Source organism: Chrysemys picta, chromosome 5 (genome assembly GCF_011386835.1).
Source record: "Chrysemys picta bellii isolate R12L10 chromosome 5, ASM1138683v2, whole genome shotgun sequence".
Classification (NCBI taxonomy): domain Eukaryota; kingdom Metazoa; phylum Chordata; order Testudines; family Emydidae; genus Chrysemys; species Chrysemys picta.
In genome coordinates, this window is record NC_088795.1 from 97415754 (window position 1) to 97439001 (window position 23248).

Sequence of the window (23248 nt, forward strand, 5' to 3'; positions counted from 1 at the left end):
TCTTTTCCGGCAGGAAGAAAGGCTCCAGCAGCAAGGAAGCAGTGGAACACTACACTGCTAAAAATATCAGTGTAGACAGGGAGGCATGGCATGGGTGAGTAGAGAGCTGTGCTTTATGTTCTACACTGCTATTTATTCTTGCTTGGGGGCCACACAGATATGTACGCTACATGCTGCTGAAGAAAGCATGAAATTTAGAGGTAACCTTTCTGTTGGCTTGGAGTTTCGTGTCCTAGATTGCTTGGGAGATGTGATTCTGACCCAGCCATTTCCTTCAGCTTCATTCCATTGTGTACCACATCGACCCAGGGCTGACCCTCCTCTGGAGGAGACCTATTCTTATTTGTCCTCCTTACCCAACAGCACTGGGGGTTCTTCATTTGGGTGACCCAGGGACAGTTTCTGCCTTAGCTGGGATTGAGATGAGCAATCTGGGACTCTCCCTAAAGCGATTCAGACTCTGTATCAGCTTGATTAGACTACATCTAGCGGCCATTTCATTAAAACACCCATTGGTGCAGAATTACACTGTATTTGCTTGTCTTATTGTAACAACATCTCGAAAGAGCCTCTCCCATGTTTTTTCCCTCAGTCAAGGAGCCTCTCGCTCTGCTTGGTCCTAACTGGTCTCATGGGGTTGTTGTAATTGGGGCCTAGAAGGTCTACCTCAGTTGTGAGTCTAACTGTGGGAAAGTGGATGGAAACTTGTAAAATAGTTTAATCACCTGTAATAACAAATGTTAGCAAATGTTGATGGGGAAAAGATAACAGAAGTCCAACTCAGACAGCTACATAATTTTTGTTTATAAAAATTAGTAAAAGAGAAAAACAAACTGAGTTAGTCTAAACAAAAGAGCCTTAATAATATAATTTAAGGACTGTGTTCATGCCATACCTAGTAAATGGACTAAACTTGGTATGTAGGAAATTAGACCTGATTGATTAACAAAATAATGAAAGTATGGACTATTCCACCCACCATTCCTCTTTGTGGCTCTTACAAAGCACTTTTTGGGGATGGAGACTGGCTAATTGACTGGGAATTGCTGGAGGAGCAGGAAGGCATCAGACCTCTGTCTCATCCTGCTCTGCTCCAGGGACTTTTCCTTTGCCAGAGGATCCCAAAGGTCACTGCATCATCGAGAAGTCCAGGCCTTAACACACCAACGGGGACACCTGATCATAACTGCCACACCATCAGAGACTCCAGTCAGGGACACACAATATCTTGCTTTGTCACTCTTTCCATTATGTGTTCCTTTCTGCCCCACTATTTTTCTTCGTGTTCTCTCTCTCTCTCTCTCTCTCTCTCTCTCTCTCCCCCTCTTTTTTGGCTTTCTGTCTGATCTGATTCTAAGGTTGGCTGTACCACATAGCACCACCACCATGAGTTGAGACAGCCCATCCAGCTCTACCCAGCTCTGCCCAGCCTAAGAGGGACCAATAAAGAAGAGGGACTAGACCAACCAGATTACGTTCCATGATCCAGAGCACTGCTGTAGTGGTTGACCTGCCCACCCAGAGCATCTGTCTATGACTGTCCTGCCTCCTGTAATCTCAAGAACATCAGCAAAAGCTGTATTTTCTCCACCTTTGCTATCCTCTGTCTTCTTCCACTCACGCCTGTCTGTTTGTCTTCCACTCACGCCTGTCTCTTCCTGCAAGAGAAGTAACCATGTTTCATATCTTGGAAATGAGCCACAAAACTAATCCATCCCTGCTAAGAAGTGTTTTCCAACTCAAATAAGGGACTCCAGCTGATAGCAAAGTCCCATTTTAAAAGAGGATATGTATTGGTTAAGTTTCTCATATAATTATTTAATTTTAGTTTTAAACTGCTTCATAAATTTTTGTAGTTTTTTCCTTTCTTTTCCATATTTTAGTTAAATTTCTAAACTTTGGGAAGAGTTTCTTAGTGTGGTTGCCATGAAACTAACAAACCGAGGTCTCTATATAACAAACCCCGAACCTTGTTTAATGATGGACAATTTCAGAGTCATGCTAACACCTTTGACTCTTTGGGCCCATGTGTTCCATCTACATTTTACAGTAGGGCCTCCAATGAACCCGTGGTAACCTCTTTCCTATATCATCTCTCCATAAAGGCAGCATTCTTGGTAACTATCACCTCGGCTGGAAGAATCAGTGCCTCCTTACACCATATTCTGTAAAGACAAAATCACACTTAGGCATCATCCTAAATTCTTGCTTGCCTAAGGTGGTTTTGGATTTTCATTTTAACCAATCCATATGCCAGCTAGTTTTCTTCCTGAGACATCACTCTACTGCAGCCAAAATGAAACTACACACCTTGGATGTGATGAGAGCTTTATATTTTTATCTGGACAGAGCAAAACCATTTAGAACATCCCACAGATAGTTCATACCTTTCGCAGAAGGAGTTAGGAGCCTGTTTTCACCCAGAGATTATCCAAGTGGTTTTCAGACTGGATCAGGACTTGCTATCAGGGGGCAAATAAGATCCCTAAGGTCCTATTTGGCTAGGGTGCACACAGTCTCCAGAGCTTCCCTTTCAAATGTTTCAATACCTGACATATGGAGAGTGGCTTCAATCAACATATTCGCCTCTCACTACTCTCAGGTCCAGCATCCAGATCAGATGCCACATTTGGCAGGGCTGACATAAATTCACTATTCAAGTAAGGACTTCTTCTGTTGAAAGAACTGCTAGTTAGTTGTCAAAAGTGGAATTGGTGTGGACATCACTCGAAGAAAGAATCATTACCTACACTACAGTAACTGTGGTTCTTCTTTGAGTGCTTGTTCATGTCTATTCCAATCAGGTGTGTGCGCATGCACGGTAGCTGGAAGATTTTTCCGCTAGTAGCATCTGTTGGGTCAGTCTGGGCGCCCCCTGGAGTCGTGCCTTCATGGTGCTCAATATAGAGCTCTGCCAACCAGCCACCTCCTCAGTTCCTTCTTACTGCCAGCGACAGTAGGCTGGAACCTCCCGTAACCCTTGCTTTAGCAAGCGTGTTCAACTCCAGTTGTTGGGGGTCTCTACCCCCTTCCAGCTCCCCGGAGCTGTGGTATGCGAGTTCGATGCCAAGAAAGGACTCGTCCCAGGACACTCGGCCCCAGCATGGCACCTCCCAAGGTCCAGCGGAGAGCAGGCACTGGTCTCACTCGCTGGTGCCTCAGAAGAAAAAGAAGCCGGACAGTCGTTCACCTCCGGCTAAATCTAAGGAAGTGAGACCCCAGGCGGGCCACAGCTCGAGATCCCCCATTAGAGCCACATCGATCCCTGCCCAGGCGAGGTAGTTTAGTTCGGGCCCCCCACGTTCACCGGTCCCTATGGGCCAGCAACTGCTGCTTCCTTCAACGCCGGAAGCTTTTGAAGTTCCTCGGGAGCTGCTGCACCTTACAGCACCGTTCTCGCCCCCTAGGAGGGAGGAACCTCTGATGCTGGCGGGCCCATCCCACCCCCAGGTGCAGTCAAGAGGGAAGCCGGCAGTGATCTCCAGGCATTCCTCCTCTCCATGTCCTTCGACACTGGCCCACTCTGACAGAGAGCCTAGTCGCTCCCCAAGCTCTCGATGCACCAAAGCTCGGCTCCTCCGTGGTCTTCAGTCTTGGAGACCTCCGAGTCAGAGTCTGACTCCTATCACTGAGAGGAGTAGGAGCCAATGATTGAGGTCAAGGAGAAACAGGCAAGAGCTCTAGGCGTGGCCACCGCAGTGGCAGAATCCACCAAAGTGGCCATTCTGGACCCCCTCGGCCTTTCAGCAGAGCCAGGGAGGGATCCAAGGGCACTGCTCTGCAGTGTCTTCGGTGACCTCAGCCACATTCGTCCCGCCATCAATTGTGCAGCTCACCTTGGCACCTACTCACACGCGGCACCTTCACCGGCACTGGCCTCGACACTGACGACTCTTTAGACCTTGGCGCCGACAGCATTTTCGGCACTGATGACAACCTTGGCACCGACAGTGGCACAGACAACGGCCCTGCCACCTTCGTCGGCTCAGGCAACTGGTTTGGCACCGGTGGCACCATCAGTGTCTCCAATGCCTGTATCAACACCGAGTTTGGCATTGACAGCCCAGGTGCCAATGGGCACTCCATTGGCACCGTCGTTTTCCTGAGTGTCATGGGACCCCTTGGGAGCTGATGGCAGGGAGCAGCCGCTGCTTATAGGGGCTTCCTCCTCCTCCTCCTCTCCGGACGAGGCATAGGACAGTCATAACCCTGGCACTTGAATTAGCAGGGTGTTACAACAGTTGCTGCAAAGGGTTGCTCAGGGTCTGGGTATTAAGGCTGAGGAGATGGTCAAGGAGGCTGATCCCATGGTGGATATCCTCATCCCCTCAGGACCTTCTCATGTTGCCCGACCACTTATTAAGACTATTGTGGCAAGATCCCAGCTTCCTTGCCACCCACTGTCAAGTGCAACGAGAGGCATTATTTCGTGCCCTCCAAGGGGTACGAACATTTGTACTCCCACCCACCTCCCGACTCTCTTGTTGTGGACACTGCTAATCAGCATGAGCGTGGCCCTCCCCTAAAAATAGGGAGGCTAAGTGACTCGACCTTGTTGGGAGAAAGGTCTACTCTACAGGGGGTCTTCAGCTCCGTATTTTGAACCAGCAGGCCATCGTCAGCAGGTACTCTTATAACACCTGCGTGGCGATTGTCAAATTTATGGAGCTCCTCCCTTCAGACTCCTGAGCCTATTCTCGGCCTTGGTGGAGGAGACAAGGCTAGTCTCCTGGGCTTCCCTCCAGGCCAGGTTCGACAGTGCTGATGCCACCACTAGGATCATGGCTACTGGGGTGGCCATGAGAAGGGTCTAGGGGCTCCCTTATGAGGTCCAACAGACCATTCAGGATCTCCCATTTGAGGATGTGACTCTTTTCTCTGAAAAGACAGACAAGAGGCTGCATAGCCTGAAAACTCTGAAAACTCACAAGCCACCCTCAGGTCTTTGGGCCTGCACGCTCCCGCCACACAGCAAAAACACTTTAGGCCACAACCTCCTCTGAGGTTCTATCAGTAAAACCCCCCGGACAGCTCTCGGAGGAGGAACAGGAGTGGCAGGAAAAGACAACACCCATCCTCAGGCTAGGGCTCTGGCCAACCCAAACCACCTTCCAGCCCCAAACTGGCCTTTTCAAGGTACGGTGGACCAGAACAAAAGCTGGATCTACCCCGCCTTACCTTTTCCTCTCAATTGTCCCCTTTCTACTGTGCATGGTCCCATATCACTTCGGACTGCTGGGTGCTCCGCACAGTAGAGAAGGAATACTCTATCCAATTGTGCCTTCTTGCCCTTCTACCCTCCTTCCCATCCCTCTTCAGGGACCCTTCTCACGAGCAGCTCCTTATCCAGGAGGTGCAGTCGCTACTATCTCTAGGGGCAGTGGAGGAGGTTCCTCAGGAGCACAGGGGTGAGGGATTTTATTCCCGGTATTTCCTAATATTGAAAGCCAAAGGCTGCCTCCGGCCTATCTTGGACCTGCGAGAACTCAACAAGTTCGTGAAGAAACTCAAGTTCCACATGATTTCTTTGGCCTCCATTTTCCCTTAACTGGATCCAGCAGACTGATATGCCACCCTCGACTTGAAGGAAGCATATTTTCATATCGCAATCACTCAGCCCCACAGGAAGTACCTCAGGTTTGTGGTCAACAGTACCCACTACCAATTTACCATCCTTCTGTTTGGCCTGTCAGCAGCACCTCGAGTCTTCACCAAGTTCATGGCAGTTGTCGCTGCGTTCTTGCGCAGGCATCGGGTACAGGTGTTTCCATACCTTGACCACTGGCTGATCAGGGGCCGTTCAAGGACCCAAGTGGAAGGTCAGGTCAGATTCATCAGAGCCACCTTCGACAACCTGGGTCATCTTCTAAACGAAGCAAAATCAACTCCGTCCCCTGTCCAGAGGATAGAATTTATAGGGGCAGTACTGTACTTGATCCAAGCCAGGGCATACCTGTTGGAAACAATGTTTCAGGCCCTGAATGATATCATTTGAGGCCTCAGACAATTTCCCACCACCACAGCAAGAAACTGTCTGAAGCTTCTTGGACACATGGCTGCTTGTACCTACATGGTGCAGCATGCCAGACTCAGGCTTCGACCTCTTCAGTCATGGTTTGCATCAGTGTATGGCCCAGCCCGCCATTGTGACCCTGCCTCGCCCGGTCCTTGACTCCCTCCTGTGGTGGCTCAACCCTCAGGAGGTATGCTCAGGGGTCTCCTTCGCCACTCTGCAGCCATCCCTGTCGCTAGTGATGGGCACATCAGACTTGGGCTGGGGAGCACATCTGGGAGACCACAGGACTCAAGGCCTCTGATCTCAGGTGGACCTCCACATCACCTCCGAGAGCTCAGAGTGGTGTGCCTAGCATGCCAGACCTTCCTGGCATACTTAATGGCACAATGAGTATCAGTCGTGATAGACAATACAACAACAGTGTTCAATATCAACAAACGGGGGTGTACACTCCTCTCCCCTGTGCCAGGAAGCCCTCATGCTGTGGGACTTCTGTGTAGAACAGAAGTCGATACACCTGCAAGTGTCATACCTCCCTGGGGTACAGAACGAGCTGGCAGACCACCTCAGCAGGTCATTTCACAGCCACAAGTGGTCCCTTTGCCTGGATGTTTCGGTTTCAATCTTCCAGAGGTGCAGCTTTCCCCAGATAAAACTATTCGCCATACGACACAACAGGAAAATGCCAGCCGTTCTGCTCCTTCCAAAATCACAGCTTGGGCTCCAGCACGGATGCATTCCTTCTCCATTGGGGAGGTTCTCTCCTATACGCCTTTCCACCCATACCACTCATTCACAAGGTACTCCTAAAGATCTGGAGAGAACGAGTGAGCGAGCTCAGGTCATACTGATACACCAGCCTGGCCCCGTCAGCACTGGTACACATCTCTCCTAGACGTGTGTGGAAGCCGTGATCACCCTGCTGCTCTTCCTGGGTCTCTTCTGAGACAAGATCAAGGTCGGCTGCAACATCCAAACCTTGAGACGCTTCATCTCACTGTGTGAAAGCTCCATGGTTGAACCTGATGGATCTTTCCTGTTCAGACCAGTTTAGACAGGTTCTCCTTGGCAGCAGAAACCCTCTACGTGAGCCATGCACCTTGCCAAGTAGAAGAGATTTTCAGTCTGGTCGGCGCAGTGCCATTTGTCCCCGCGCTATCCTCAGTGACACTTACTCTGGACTACCTCCTCCATCTGAAGCAACTGTGGCCTTTGTTGTCATCAGTAAGGGTACGTCTTCACTTACCGGAGGGTCCGGCGGCAGGCAATCGATGTTCTGGGATCGATTTATCGCGTCTGGTTAAGACGCGATAAATCGATCCCGGATCGATCCCGGAAGTGCTCGCCGTCGACGCCGGTACTCCAGCTCGCCGAGAGGAGTACGCGGCATCGACGGGGGAGCCTTCCTGCCGCGTCTGGACCCGCGGTAAGTTCGGACTAAGGTACTTCGAATTCAGCTACGTTATTAACGTAGCTGAATTTGCGTACCTTAGTCCGAAGTGGGGGCTTAGTGGAGACCAGGCCTAAGAGTGCACTTAGCTGCCATCTCGACCTTCCACCCAGGCACAGAGGGCCACTCCGTGTTTGCTAACGCTATGGTCAGCCGGTTCTTAAAAGGGCTCAACAGGCTATACCCTAATGTCAGTCAGCCTGTCCCTGCCTGGGACCTCAATCTGGTCCTTTCTAGACTCATGGGACCCTCCTTTGAACCATTAGTGACATACTCCCTGCGCTACCTCTCTTATAAGGTGGCATTCCTGGTAGTGATAACTTTGGCAAGCAGTGTGTCTGAGCTCAGGCACCTAACGTCAGAGCCTCCCTACACCATGTTCTATAAGGACAGGGTTCAGCTCAGGCCTCATCTTGCTTTCCTCCCAACAGTTGTGTCGCAGTTTCACATCAACCAGGATATCTTTCTCCTGATATTCTACCGTAAGCCTCGTTCCAGCGGCAGGGAACAGAGGCTCCACTCTCTGGATGTCCGCAGGGCGCTAGCCTTTTACATCGAGAGAACGAAATGTTCAGAAAATCGGTCCAGTTATTCGTGTCAGTGGCGGACAGAATGAAGGGTCAGCCTGTGACATCACAGCACATCTCATCATGGATAGCGTCCTATATTCATGAGTGCTACAACCTGGCAGGTGTTCCTGCACCTCCAATCACTGTGCACTCCATCACGGCGCGGGCTTCATCTACAGTGTTCCTGGCTCAGATTCCCACTCAGGAAATCTGCAGGGCGGCAGTGGTCCTCCATCCATACTTTCGCCATGCACTATGCAATTACCCAGCAGGCCAGAGACGATGCAACCTTCAGATGAGCAGTGCTCCAATCAGTGGAAGACTCTAACCCCACCACCTAAACTTGGGCTTGTGAGTCACCTGATTGGAATTGACATGAACAAGCACTCGAAGAAGAAAAAACAGTTACTCACCTTCTCGTAACTTCTTTCTTCGAGATATGTTGTTCATGTCCATTCCAACACCCACCCTCCTTCCCCGCTGTTGGTGTAGCCGGCAAGAAGGAACTGAGAGCGTGGCTGGTCGGCAGGGCTCTATGTTGAGACCCATGAAGGCGCGACTTCAGGGGGCGCACAGACCTACCCGACGGATGCTGCTATGGGAAAAATCTTCTGGCTGCCGTGCACATGCGCGCACACACACCTGATTGGAATGGACATGAACAACACAACTCAAAGAACAACATTTATGAGAAGGGGAATAACCATTTTTCTTCGAGATGTGGTGTTTTACACAGATTCCTCAACCAGCCCTGCATCCCTGTTAATTGGATTCCCATTTTTCAGGATTCTTATTAGTGAAGGATCTGAGTAGTGGTTGCAGCCTCCTGCCCCTTATGCCTTCAGCTATGGTAGCCAAGAGAACATCAGGGACCTAGTCAGCGTTGCAACAGATACTGCTAGTCAGAAAGGATCTGACACACATAGGGGGCATATGCATCAAGAGTGGAATATGTGTTGACAGCACATCTCGAAGAACCACAGTAACTGTAGTACTAAGTAACCGTTCTTTTTGGACTAATTACTGTACCTTGTCACTGATCAAAGTCCATTGTGCATCATCTCAGCCATCCTTCATCAGAAGATTCCTTCAGTGATTGGTTACTGGTTAATGTCTGTCAGAGAACCTGTCGCAAAATGGGATCTCAATTTAGTTCTGTTATGACCAGGACATGGGCAGTCTTACCTAGTGGTCAAAGCAGGAGTCGGGAGGCAGGCCAGGTCAGATAGCAGGAAGTCAGAGTCCAAGACAGGTGAGAGGGCAAACCAAGAATTGAGCATTAGGAAGCAGGCAGGATCAGGTTACAAGGACATCAGCGGGAGGAGACATACTTGAAAGTAGAACCATGGATGGATAACTAGAGTCCGGCTAGGTCAAGACACCGGGAAGTCAAGCCAGCTAAACAGGAAGCACAAGTCACACAGTCCAGAGCAGGGTAGATCCCACTTGCATGGACAATTTCCTGTTCCTATGCTGGGTTTATATGGGAGCTATGGACCAGTCAAGATCCCCAGCATCCTGACAGTCAAGTTCCAGGGCTGGATTCCTCTATTGGGTTTCAGCTTCTGCTCTAGCAACTGTTAGCAGATTGCTGGGTAGCAGGCTGGAGCTTTCATTAGCTCCCATGGACCCAGGTACAAGACTTGCAGTCCCTGACAAGTGCTTACGAAGATTATGGATGGACCTTTTGAAGCTCTGGGAGAGCACAGTATTCAACCGGTTAGAGATGGCATTTTTAATCACAGTACATCTACAAGAAGAGTGAGTGAATTGCAGATTTTGATGTCTGCCTTCACTGTATTCTGTCCTGATCCAAAATTTTTGCCTAAAATAATGTGAGTTCTGCCTAAACTAATCTATTTGGCTATGCCTACACTGTCCCATAGTTCGGACTATGAGGGTGTGAATAGCAGTGCACACCAAAGTGCTGCACTGTAACTCCCTCGTGTGGATGCTGCAGGTGCAAACTAAAAGGTTCCTAGTTCTCATTAATACAGTCCTGTTTGAAAAAGACTACAGTAATGTGAACTAGGAACCAATTTGGTCATGCCCACAGCATCCATATGGGGGAGTTCAGCGTAGCACTTGGCACGCACTCCTAGTCATGCGCCCATAGTCTGAAATGTGCAGCAGTATAGACAAGCCATTAGTCTCTTTTCCAGACCTTATTCCTTCTAGGGGAGAATTAGACTCCATACTCTGTTAGAATTTTTATTTTGATCAGACGTCACCTAAACTTTTGGATCCAAAAATTGTTTAACAACAACTTGAAATAATCCTGCCTGTTTTTTTGCTCACTTGTGAGAGTGGAGTGGAATACAGGAAGTGTGTGTGCATAATATTTTTTCTTAATTGTACATTTTACCTTGTTAACAAAATAACTATTTTAATTCAATTAACAGTTGTGCATTTTTATTCCAGAAAAGACATAAAGCTGATAATGCAGTGAACAAGAAACAAACACAAGGTAGGAACCATTTAAAAAATCTCTAAATTGTGCAGCAAAGAAAAAATTCAATCTGAATGCTGTGTGTATTTCTTTATGGTTCTTTGGTTTCAGATTTGTCAGTATTATGTTTGAAATCAAAAAGCATAAAAGTTTACACTTTTAGATGTTTAGAATGTAAAGACCTGATTTGTATGTGTGTGCATGCATGCACATTGCAAAACACATCCATTTCTCTCTTACGTGTGTGCCACAGTTGCCCATGCAAATAGCTACTTATACCTCCAGATGTTTTTGTGTACACACAATTTACTGAATTTTATGTGAAAATAGGCATGCAATTGTGGAGGTAATTTTAAACTATGGGATCTAAATGTTTAGAATTTACAAATTTGAAATAGTTCGAACACCACAGTATTATATCACAAATTAAAATATAAATTTGGAATAGAGGGCATTATCCATAAAGCTGAACAAATGTTCAAAATAAACCCTTTGAATACAAGTACGGTAGTTTACAAAAATACTACTATAAAAAAAGTTTGATAACCTTACACATAGTTCCCCAGTTTCCCAGACAGGGTGACAGTTCTGTAATTTCTTATTGTGATGAAGTCTTACAGCCTTGAGAAAGTGTAAGCATAAGATGTGTGGATGAGTAAGGAACAACTTTTCTAATTCATGGAACAATGATGGTCACGAAGCCTTTTATAGGCCCTGACTGTTGACCCAGTAAAAAGGAGTTTGAAACAATTCTGATGGAGTCGTCATCTCTTGTTATTCCCCTATTATTGCTTGACTGGGAGAAACACGTGGACTTGTGGATCTGACAAAGAAGCAGTTCTCTAGGAAGGACGGCCTCAAGGATGGATATAGTCACACTCACCTCACTTTTACAGGATTGGACAATGCTGTGCAGGGTGCAAAACTTGTGATCTCCTGGTTTTCCTAGAAGTTTGCCAAAGAGATTTTGTGGGATGTTACCTCTTGATTTTGAACCTTAGAAGACCAAGAACGTGTTTAGACCAAGAACGTGAGGAAAAAGTGTGTTTGTCCCAAGATCACCATGACGACAACACTTTACCAAGGAAACTGGAGACACAGACGCCACAGACCAGCCAGTTGACCAGAGCATGATGCCCACTGGCATAACAGTACCTGAGCCAGAAGACACCCCCTGGTTCCCCAAACTGCAGTTCCTGACTGACTCTGAAGCTCCACAGACCAAGCAAGCAGAAGATCAGATTCTTTTCCTTTTTTTTTTTTATGACTAGATCCACAGTTCCTTAATGTGGGACATTGCCTTTCTGTAGCTGTAAAGGTCAGAATCAAAGCTGAATTGGTGGCTGACAAGGGACTAGCCCCCATCTTCCAGAGGGACTCCCGAAGTTTTGTTCTGTCTCCTGTAGCTACTGGCAGAGCCATGGAATCCAGCACGTACTGCAAGAGAGAGGGTTTTAAAAAAGCCACACACACACCAAATAAACATGAACAGCTGGTTTGTCTGCTGCCTGGAGTTACCACAGAGCTGCTATGCCCCTTCTCCCCACCTGATTGTGTAACAGGCTAGGAGTATGGCTGAGACAGGCCCAAATGGGAGACCACAGCTGTGTTCCTCCTTCTCTTTATTCCTGTCAGAGGATGCAGAAGGAGAGGTTTGTGCCTTGTGCACATCAGCCAGGTCATCCACTGGGTTTGACCACCTTACCCGGAAACCAGGAGGCAGTTCCTCAGGCATTCCTTACCAGCAGGGAATCTGACAGCCATGCTACAAATGTCTCAAAGGATGGCAGAAAAATGAAGAGAGCCTTTGTTGTTACATCAAAGGGCAGTGGCCCAGCACATGGAAAACATAACTGATACTGGCTGAATACACCACAGACAGAGCAAGGAGCAGCCGGTAAGACCGTTTTGGATGCATATCCTCCTGCAATGCAGATCTCATAATCATTCTCCCCCCTTTCCCCGTTCCCTTCCTTGGTTGGGTAGTTCATTTTTCTTCCCTTATTCCTAGAGGAAGTTAAGAATTCTGCATGAGGGGAAAAGAAGAGAATCTTCCCCTCAGGAAGAAAGTCTCTCTTGGAGCTCTTGAATTTGGTGTAAAAAGAGACTTTACCTCAGAGGCTGCCATCTTGTGAGTTCCAGGCAGCAGGTGCAGTATCTCCTACAGGCATTCTATCTGCTCTCAAAAGGACACAGATAAGGAGATGCCTGTTAGTAGAAGAGGTTCATAGGACTCCTCATCTGATTCAAGTTTCCAATCCCCACCTTCCCAAAAGGTGTCAAATTTAAAAAATGGAAACGGGATTCAATAAATTACTTCCAGAAATTACTATCCCTTCTTCTGGGGATAGTAGTTCCTTGAACTCATTACTGGATGGCACCAAAGCTAAAGGCCCTGTTCACAAGGTTTTCATACATGGGAAGAAAAAGCATAATAAAAGGAATAGAATTATTTGTGTCTGTTTTTTCTTCATCCTCCTCATTTAATTCATTTTCATCCTCATCTTCATGGGCATCACCAAAGGAAGGCTAGGAAATCTGTTCAGTGTAAGTCCAAGAGAGGAAAAAAGAAGTCAAGAGGAAGGTCAGGATCTTCTTTACAGAAGGAAGGTGAACTCTTTTTGTCTCAGAGGATGAATCACAAGATGAAGTGAAGCAGGAGGATCTTTTTTCAGCTGAATCATTTAAGATGTTACAAAAGATGATTAGATACTTAGGTATTCTGTCAGATGAGCGCATTAGAAAAGATTCTAAGGAGGAAGAAGAGAGAATTGATCCAGAAATTAAAAAAAAAAACCTATCCAACAGGTTCAAGATCTAAATGTTGGGAAGAGTCATCGTCAAGAATCTCAGTGCCTAATTCATCTTGGAATGTTGATAGACACAGAGGCCCACAAAATCTTTCTGGCAGCCAAAAGATGGAACTAGAACAGATTACCCTCCTGAGGAGGTGCCCAAGGACATCAGTAGGCACCCTAATTAGTGATCTGGGGATGATCATGTCCTGCACTGGGATAGTGCCTTGGGCAGAATGCATATAAGCACTCTCCAGAGTTTCCTGCTGGCCATTCCCTGCCATTTTTTTTCCATCTTGGAAAGTGAACATTCTGTCACTAGTGTTGAAATCCCTGGATGGTGATGAGTCCAAAGAGATTCTGGGGGGGTAGGGGTTGGCCATGTTGGAGCCAGAGAGGTGTGTCATACCAACTGATGCCATTCTGGAAGGGTGAGGAGCATTATCCAAGAAGTTGGTGGCTCAAGGGACATGGTCCTTCTTGGAATGAAAGAAAAGCATACATTTTCTAGAGCTGAGAACAATATATATAGGCTGTTCAACAACTGACCCCAGCATTGCCAAATGGCTATGTTCTGGCAATAACGGACAATACATAAACGGTGTACATAAACCATTGGGGAATACTAGATCAAGGGATCTATAAAAGGAAGCAGCATCATTGATGTAGTGGGTGGAGGTCCATCTATGGTCTATCAGGACCTTGTATATCAAAGGTCACCAGCAACGTGAAGGCCGAGTGAATGGGCAGAAGGAAAATTGATGATGCAGAATAGGGTCTTCAAAACAAATCCTTCTGATTGATCATCAAAAAATATGGAGTTCCTATTGTGGGCCTTTTTGCAGACAAAGGAAACTAGAAGGTTCACCAGTAGTTTGCAGGAAAACTGGCATAGGCATAGATGCTCTTGTCATAGGTGTCCTGTTGCTCAAGTGGCCAAAGGGCTTACTTTATGCTTTCCTCTCACTGCTCAACATCACCAGTGTAATACGGAGGATCAGAAAGGAGGAAGCCGCAATTATATTAGTAGCCCCCCGATTAACCAAGGAGGCCTTGATTTCCTGACCTTGTGAACATGTCAGAGCCACCGTTGTTCTTGAATTCAAGGCCAGATTTGTTATCCTAGAGTCCAGTTCTTCACCAGGATCCCTCCCTGTTCTATCTCAGTTGACAGGTATGTTATTCTTCATTTCCCAGGTCTGCAGCCTAGTTGACCTTTCATATGTAGATGGTTGCTAAATCTTGTTGCTTGTTCCTCTTCAGTATCACCAAAATCCACCTTTCCTTACTATCTCCATTGCAGCAACCTTGTCTCATGCCTTGGCCATCTTACATGTCAACCTTCTTTTGGCCTTCTTGCTTTCTCTGCTTTCCATCTCCAGGCAAATCAAAATACTATATCAAAAGTTATGTTCTCTCCTCTCAGTTCTGACCATATCATCCACCTCTTTGAAAACCTAAAATGTATTTGTCTCCTGTTGCATCAAATTCAGGCTTTTCGTCTTCACTTATTAGGCCTCATATAATGTTGCCATACCAACATATTTGCGTTTATTTCCTCCTTTCCATTCCCAGTGCCCAATTCTTTCATTTTACCCTATTTCCCAGTCTCAGCTTGGAACCTTCTAGCATGGTGTTCCTTATATCTGGAACAGTCTTCCTTTCCCTCTCTGCCTTGCATTCTCTCTCCTTCAAATCCCTACTTAAATTCCAGTTCTTCAAAATAATACCTATTCTCTTCTCATTAGTAATGCCCACACTTTACCTCACCTGATATATTGTCCAGTAATTTAGATTGTTTGTTTTTTTGTTTTGTTTTTTTAAATGCTGCATTCTTCAGGGCAGGGAACATGTCTTTATCTGTGTTTATAAACTGCCAATTGATTGGGTTCTTCTGTACACTAGAAAATCATGTCAGCATTTTTATCAGAGAGTATTCTTGAGATTGTTTCCTATAATAATTTTATAAGATTTCAGTTCAGATCATGTTTCTTCTAGAATCTAATATTTTTGGAAGCATCGCTCATCAAATCTCATATTAAAATATGTCTTAATTTTCCTTAACTTTTTATTTCATTCTGCTTCATACACATTTTATGCTGTAATTAATTAATGCAAGAAGTATGGGGAATAAACAGGAAGAACTAGAAATACTAGTGAATAATCACAGATACAACATAATTGGCATCATAGAAACTTGATGGGATAATTCATATGATGGGAATATTTGTGTAGAAGGGTACAGCTTGTTCAGGAAGGACAGGCAGGGAAAACAGGTGTTGCCTTGCTATCAAAGATGTATATACTTGCACTGAGACAGAAAGGGGAGGCAAATCTGTTGAAAGTCTCTGGGTAAGGATAAAAGGGGTTAAAAACAAGGATGATGTCATGGTAGGGGGTCTATTAAACAGGAAGAAGAGATGGATGAGACCTTTTTTTAAACAACTAACAAAATTATTCAAAACACAGGAGTTGGTGGTGATTGGAGGGCTTTAGCTACCCAGACATCTGTTGGGAAAATAATACAGCAGGGCACAGATTATCCAACAACTTCTTGGAATGCATTAGAGACAACTTTTTATTACAGAAGGTGGAGAAAGTGACTTGTGCACTGGCTATTCTGGATTAGTTTATGATAAACAGGGAGGAATTGATCTACTTGAGAATCTGAAGGTTGAAGGCAGCGTGGGTGAAAATGATCATGAAAAGACAGAGTTCATCGTTCTAAGGAACAGTAGGAAGGAAAACAGTAGAGTAAAGATAATGGACTACAAGAAGGCAGACTTTAGCAAACTCGGAGAATTGGTAGGTAAGTGCCCGTGCGAAGCAAGTCTAAGGGAAAAACGAGTTCAGGAAAGTTAGCAGTTTTTCAGAGAGACATTAAGGGCACAAGAGCAAACTATAACAATACGTAGGAAATATAGAAAGTATCGTAAGAAGCCACACTGGCTTAACCAGATTTTCAATTACCTGAAACTTGAAAAGGAGTCCCACAAGAAGTGGAAACTAGGTCAAATTACAAAGGATGAGTATTTAAAATAACAACACCACAAGAATGTAAGGACAAAAATAGAAAGGCCAAGGCACAAAATGAGATTAAACTAGCTAGAGACATAAAGGGTAACAAGAAAACATTTTACAAATACAAATACAAGCAAGAGGAAGACCCAGGGACAGGGTAGGTCCATTACTAAATGAGGAGGGAAAGATAACAAGAGAAAATGCAGCTAAAGTCTGCCTTCTTGTAGTCATATGAATTATCCCATCAAGTTTCTATGATGCCAATTATGTTGTATCTGCAATTATTCACTAGTATTTCTATGCTTGACCTGAAATAGCAGTGAATGTGTGTTCAGTAAAATGTCATGTGAATATACTGCTCTATTTTATACACATGATTTTTAGTAACAGTCAACACATGAGGAGTGTCACCTATAAACAGAAGTTTGACTGTTGTACAGTCTAATTATGTGTCTTTGCTTTTCAGTATTGAGAAATGGTGCTTGGGAGATTGTCCATTGGGAAAAGGTGTGTATTTGGTTTTTTGTTTTTGTTTTTAGGGATGTAAATTTTATGTTTATACTATCATTTGATACAGTTTCTATATTTTATATCAGAGTAAATGACAGTCATATGAATTAACTTACAAGTATGATGGAAAGCATTAAAATGTTCAGTTTTTAGTATCACTTTCTAGAATATTAAATGTAGCTTGTTTAGTAAAATGTACTTTTAGGCCCAAAACCAAATTCCTCATTCAGGCAAAACTGTCATTAATAGTTCAGTGAAAGGTTTGCCTGAATAATATTTCAATGAATGTTTTGCCTGAATGTCTTCAGATTTTGGGATACTGGCATATGGGATATCTGTACACGTACCTTTAGCATTATTAAAATTAATAGACAAGAAAATAGCTCAGTTTTTATATAGTGAGCAAAGATTAGTAAAAATGTTTTTAAATTTACTTAACATATTTTGCAAAGCTTACCTTGTGTTTAAAATACTAAAAACTTAAGGCATTGTTATGAGGTAATAGAGCAGTGTGCTGGTAAAGCTGGGAAACATTCAAAAGTTCTGTTCAAAAAGTATTTCTTCACACAACGGACAGTCAAGCTGTGGAAATCCTTGCCAGAGGATGTTGTGAAAGCCAAGACTATAACAGGGTACAAAAAAGTAGATGATAAATTTATGGAGGATAGGTCCATCAATGACCATTAGCCAATATGGGCATGGATGTTGTCCCTAGCCTCTGTTTCCCAGAAGCTAGGAATGGGCAACAAGGGATGGATCATTTGATGATTACCTGTTCTGTTCATTCCCTCTGAGGTACCTGGCATTGGCCACTGTCGGAAGACAGAATACTGGGCTAGATGGACCTTTGGTCTGACCCAATATGGCTGTTCTTATGTTTTTATTAGCAAATGTTTGTCAAAAACCCCAGCTTTCATAGATCTGTGTAACCTGAGGTTTCAGTAAATTTGATCCAATCAGATCTTCCCCCCCCCCCCCTGTGGAATCATCTAATTGCAAACAGGAAAGGTTTAACGTCATGAGATTCACATCTGTTTGCATGGGTTACAAATTAGCTGGAACCAGGAGCAGGCATCTGCTGTGATACAACAGAACTCTGAGTTTAGGGAAACTGATTTCCTTTTGTGTAACTAGGCTAAATATAAATCTGACTATAGAACGATAATAAGAGTTCCCAGTATTAAGGGTGATTAAAGTGGAATATATTCAATGCCAGGAATACAATGAGACTAGGCCTTATTTTAGTGGGATTTGGGCACCTAATACCCGTAGACTCTTTTGAAAATCATTGCCTAAATTTTTAACGGTCTTTTTGGCAAATTGAGAATTTACCTATGCGTAAAAGTTAGAGATAGATGTGTGTTTGACTGTTAACCAATTCCCAGTTTTCTTACAGGTAGATGTTGGAGATATAGTTATAATAAAAGGCAAAGAGTATATACCTGCTGACACTGTACTTCTCTCATCAAGGTAGAGATGCCCACTGATGCTTACAATGTAGAGGCTGGTTTCTCTACCCTGCATTAATTTTGTGATTGCTCCAAGGAAATAAGAAATAAACAGAAATACTCTTTACCTCTCCCATCATTTTACATTTAGTATTGGAAAAAAAAAATCTGTATTTGGGTATTTAAAATCTTAAACACTTTTTCATGCTTGGCATATATAATAAATAAAAGGAATTGTATCGTCAGTTTTGTTAGAATTACATTGAGGGGTGTACTAATCCCTTAGGGCAGAGGTGGGCAACCTATGGCCCGCGGGACCCTCCTGCCGAGCCCCTGTGCTCCTGGCCCAGGAGGCTAGCCCCTGCCCCCTTCCTTGCTGTTCCCCCTTCCTCGCAGCCTCAGTTCACTGCGCCCCTGGCGCAATGCTCTGGGTGGCGGGGCTGCGAGTTCCTGGGCAGCGCAGCTGCAGAGCCCTGCCTGACCTGGTGCTCTGTGCTGCGCGGTGGCGTGGCTGGCTCCAGCTGGCGGCATGGCTGTAGCGCCGCCATCCACTGGTGCTCCAGGCAGGGCGGTAAGGGGGCAGTTGAGTTCGGGGGGGGGGGGTGTCAGGGGGCGTGGGTGTGGATAGTAGTCGGGGCGGTCAGAGGGCGGAGAACAGGGGTCCCAGGGGGCAGTCAGGAAGGAGAGGAGGGGTTGGATGGGGCGGCGGGGGGGCAGTCAGGGGCGGGGGTTCTGGGGGCTGTCAGGGGACAGGGAGCAGGGGAGGTTGGATTGGGCAGGAGGAGTCTGGGGGGGCCGTCAGGGGGTGAGAAGCAGGTGGGGTCAGATGGGGGTAGGGCCGGGCCATGCCTGGCTGTTTGGGGAGGCACAGCCTCCATACAATTTCCGAAACCCGATGTGGCACTCAGGCCAAAAAGTTTGCCCACTCCTGCCCTAGGGGTATTATATTACCAGGACCTTTAATGCATTTAAACTTAATTCTGTTGTTTGGTATAATGCATGGATCTAAATGTTTGACTATATGTCTATTATTGAATTTAGCCAAATTAACTTTTCACTATATTCATAACAAATTCAGTCATTTTTAAAGATACATTGATATTTTGCCTCATACAACAAAAGTCTGTTTTTATGAATAGTTGCTAATTTTGATAGTGTAAATTAACACAAAAGTAAATTTGACCATAACAGAGTAACCACCAAATTATCATGAAATTTTACCTATGATATGATGTTTTTATGAACAGAGAATTTATTTTTATTCTTTAATATGTAGACGTTAAATAGAATATTTGTATATTCAAACCAAGTTTTCAAATTATATAAAGCTTCTGTCTTCAAACATGAAACAAAAACTCTATATTAATCATAACATCAACACTGCATAAAATCATAAATAGCATAAACAATTATTTTTATTTTAATGAATATTCTTAGAGGTTGTTTATCATCATTTCCTTGGACAGTTTCATTTATGAAATCCAGATTTTACTATGTTAAAGATGCTCTTTTTTCAGAATCTGTTTGATCAGGTCACGCGCTATTTGCAGTATTCTAACAAATACTTTGAAATAAGAATTATTTAAATGCTTCAGAATAATTTATGTATTTTGATTTGCAGTTGTATGCATCTATTTTCTGATACTGTTTATTTTTTGTATTACCATAGGGCCTAGGAGCCCTAGTAATGGACCAGGATGCTAGGTACTCTACAAACACAGAACAAAAAGTCTGTTCCTGCCCAAATAAACTTAGTCTGTAAACCAAGAGACAACAAATGGATGCAGAAAGCTGGGGGGGAAGGGGTGTAAGTACAGGTAAACGGGCAATATTGGTCCGCACGATAGGCAATGATCTCGGCACACTAGCAGCCTAACAGCTGTCAAATTTTTGGTAGGAATCATGGCAAAGGAGAGTTTTTTAAGGAGGTATTTGTAGATTGATAAAAGGGTAGCCTTGCACTACTGTATGCCTTGGAAATGTGGCAGATGATGTGGCAGGAAGCTGAATGCATTTCACTGGCTTTGATTTGAGAACAATATTGGGAATTCATTGGAGAGATTGGTTGTACAATCTGGAAGTGTGTTGCGCTGCATGGGTCAGCAGACTATGGACTCAGTAATCAGACAGGAACAGCTATAGTGGATCGGCCATGTCAGCACTCTACCCTGAGGCAGAAGCATAAGGTCTATCTTAGACTAGATTCCACCTGAAAGGAAGAGAAGACATGGACAACAAAGACCAATCTATTTCAGGACGATCCAGAAGGATGTTGCCATCATGGAGACAATTTATAATGGAGTCAAACATTTTGCTTTGGACAGACAGTGGGCAAAATGGGTTGCCTCATGTGCCTTGAGGCACTAGAAACCCTAAGTCTAAGTTGACAACTTGATCGCGAATGAGAGATGATAGGCCAGGTGGGGATTGACTGTAAAGGACCTTGCAAGTGGCTAGCATTTATAATGGAAGCATTTATAACTTAAAAGAGTGTTTGTGCATGTTTGGAGTTAAACTTTATGCATGTGCTTAATTCATTGAAGTTAATAAACTGTTCTTGTGCATAAAGTTAGGCATGTGCATAAAGTGTTTGCAAGATTAGGATCTTTTGTAGTCTATAAAAGGTGGTTGGGTTGGAAGGAGTTGAGTTGTTGTAAATTTGGGATTTCTATTAGTGTAGATCATCAGTTAAGACTACCGTTTCCTAATGATAATCTAAAATCAAAAAGAGAGAGACAGACCGTATATTCCTTAATTACAATCTATGGATTGTTTAATACAAGAAATGACCTGTCACAAAACTAGGGAGAGGAGACAGATTTTCCCCCAAAGAGCCACGTAATAACGATTTACCTTTAAAATGACTTTTCTTTTTCTTTTTCTGTATATGATATGAACTTCTCATTTTAATTGTCAAAACAGCTATGAAAAAATAATTTATTGCAATTAATATTATATTAAAATTAAACAAGAAAATAGCTCCTGGCTTTTATATGTTGAACAGAGATCAGAATACTGATTTTTTTTTAAGTCATTAGTCTTTTGTCCATTTTCTGTTTGCTGGAGCCTTTGTGATGCAAGTCCACTCTGAATTTGTCAGTTCAGTCGCAAAAAGATATATCCAGTCTGTATATTAAGATACATAAAATATTGTCAAATGGTCATTATTTTCCAAGCAATATAATATTATTATGGTAGCTCCTAGAGGCAAAGCTCTGCAGTGCTGGGCACTGTACAAACATACAGTATAGAGACAGTACTAAGTGTATTTGGATATTAGAATACTTGGGTATCAATAATACTTAGAATCAAAGTTTATAAATTATGATTGGATGCTAATTAAATTGGACTTTTTATCTACATGTAAAGATTCTTGTCCTCCTACCTTTTCAGAAAAAGTTGAATATTACTTCTAATTCTACTGTACCTCTGCTTTGGGACCTTTATATAAGCAGTGATTTGAGAACACAGTATGCTCACATTTTATTTTAACTTCATTATCCATTTTTTCTGAAACTTAGAATTTGTGTTTAAAGTAAAGCAAGCTGGTTGAGCAGCAATTTATATGTTGTCTTCTGCTCTCTGACCTGATTTAAATGGATTTTGAAAAAATTGTCATCAAACGTGTCTATTAACATGTATTGTTTTGTATAATAATTTCAGACTTTGTCTCTTTTTGTCTTTGTCCATTTGATTTATTCCCTTTACTCATTTTTCTGTTCTAATCATTTTTAAACTGGGATATGTAGGTGGCAGTAGGGGAAATAGTGAAAGTGACCAATGGGGAGCATCTCCCAGCTGATCTCATCAGTCTGTCATCAAGGTTAGAATAAACTGGTTGCACATGAAATGTGTATGTGGGTCCTCATGTACCAAATTTGAAAAATGTAGTTCAGTTTTTGTCTGCATAGTTATGTTGATATATCAACTGTCTTTAAAACAAACACATTACAGAGGTGAATTTTATAGAAGTAGAAAAGATTTAGTTCATAAAGATATTTGTGTAGGTTATTGAAATGTATAAATGTATGGTAGCATTCCCAAATACTGAATGTGTTTCACTCCTCCCTAGTATATTTTTGTATTATATTCACGGAAAATTTTAAGCAAATTTTCATAAAACAAACTGTCACTGTGAAACCATAGTATAACTTTGCAGTGTTGTACTTTAGGCAAGTTGAGAGGAATACATTTGAACCATAGACAACTCATTTTCAATAAATTATATAATATAACAAATGATTAACATTTGATACATTTTTATAGGACCCTCTGCACAAAATTGGATGTTGCACATTCTGTCCTGCATGTGATGGAAAAATAGCTCCATTCTTGTGTGTAGTGACAAATTGCATGTTACTTTGATATACTTCAGCTGTATACTAGTGTTTGTATTGTGGCTGCATCTTGTTTTGTTTTTCACTAACAAATCAAACAGCCTGCCCTGATCTAACTGTAATCTGTTTATTTTGCATTCTACTAAAATGGTTGCTATTTTGCTTGTCTCTTATTTGTAATGTCTTTGCTGCCTTAGCTTTTTCAAAGTGCTTCATAAATGTTTTGTTTATTTTTGACTGTTAAACTAATGAAAAATGCTAGAATTAGACACATGCATTTATTGAATCAGCTATACAAAAACAGTCTAAGTGGAAGTCTGTCATTTACATTCTTAGAAAAGTTGCCCAAGAAAAAAATCAATGAGTAATTGAAGTGTTTCTTCAATCTTAAAATAAGAGGTTTTTGATAATTAAATGTTATATTTTAATACTAGCATACAGTCAAAATATGAAGAAGTAATCAATACATTTTAAAGAATTCAGAATATTTGCCGCAAGATAAAGTTAATGACACATTGGCTACTATTCATCATTGATTGAAAACATGCTTTAAACTTTCTATATGTATTTATTTAATAATAATATTGAAATTCCAATTTAATTCTTTAAAAAAGGAGAGTAAAAGCGTTTTCTATTAAAACCTACAAGATTGC

At 43.4% G+C, this 23248-nt stretch overlaps 1 protein-coding gene across 7 annotated transcripts in view; it reads left to right on the forward strand.

The window, feature by feature from the left end:
* Positions 1-23248, forward strand: part of ATP8A1 (ATPase phospholipid transporting 8A1) — a 267308-nt gene that overhangs the window by 68738 nt on the left and 175322 nt on the right. For 5 of the 7 annotated variants that reach the window (XM_042841789.2, XM_005300615.5, XM_008170556.4 and 2 more), the window contains exons 5-7: positions 10457-10502; positions 16767-16807; positions 18207-18280. In XM_042841789.2, coding sequence (XP_042697723.1) covers positions 10457-10502; positions 16767-16807; positions 18207-18280 — 161 coding nt within the window. Of the gene's footprint in view, positions 1-10456; positions 10503-16766; positions 16808-18206; positions 18281-22007; positions 22082-23248 lie in introns of all 7 variants that reach the window. The other 2 variants (XM_005300614.4, XM_065596913.1) reach the window with 2 other exon arrangements.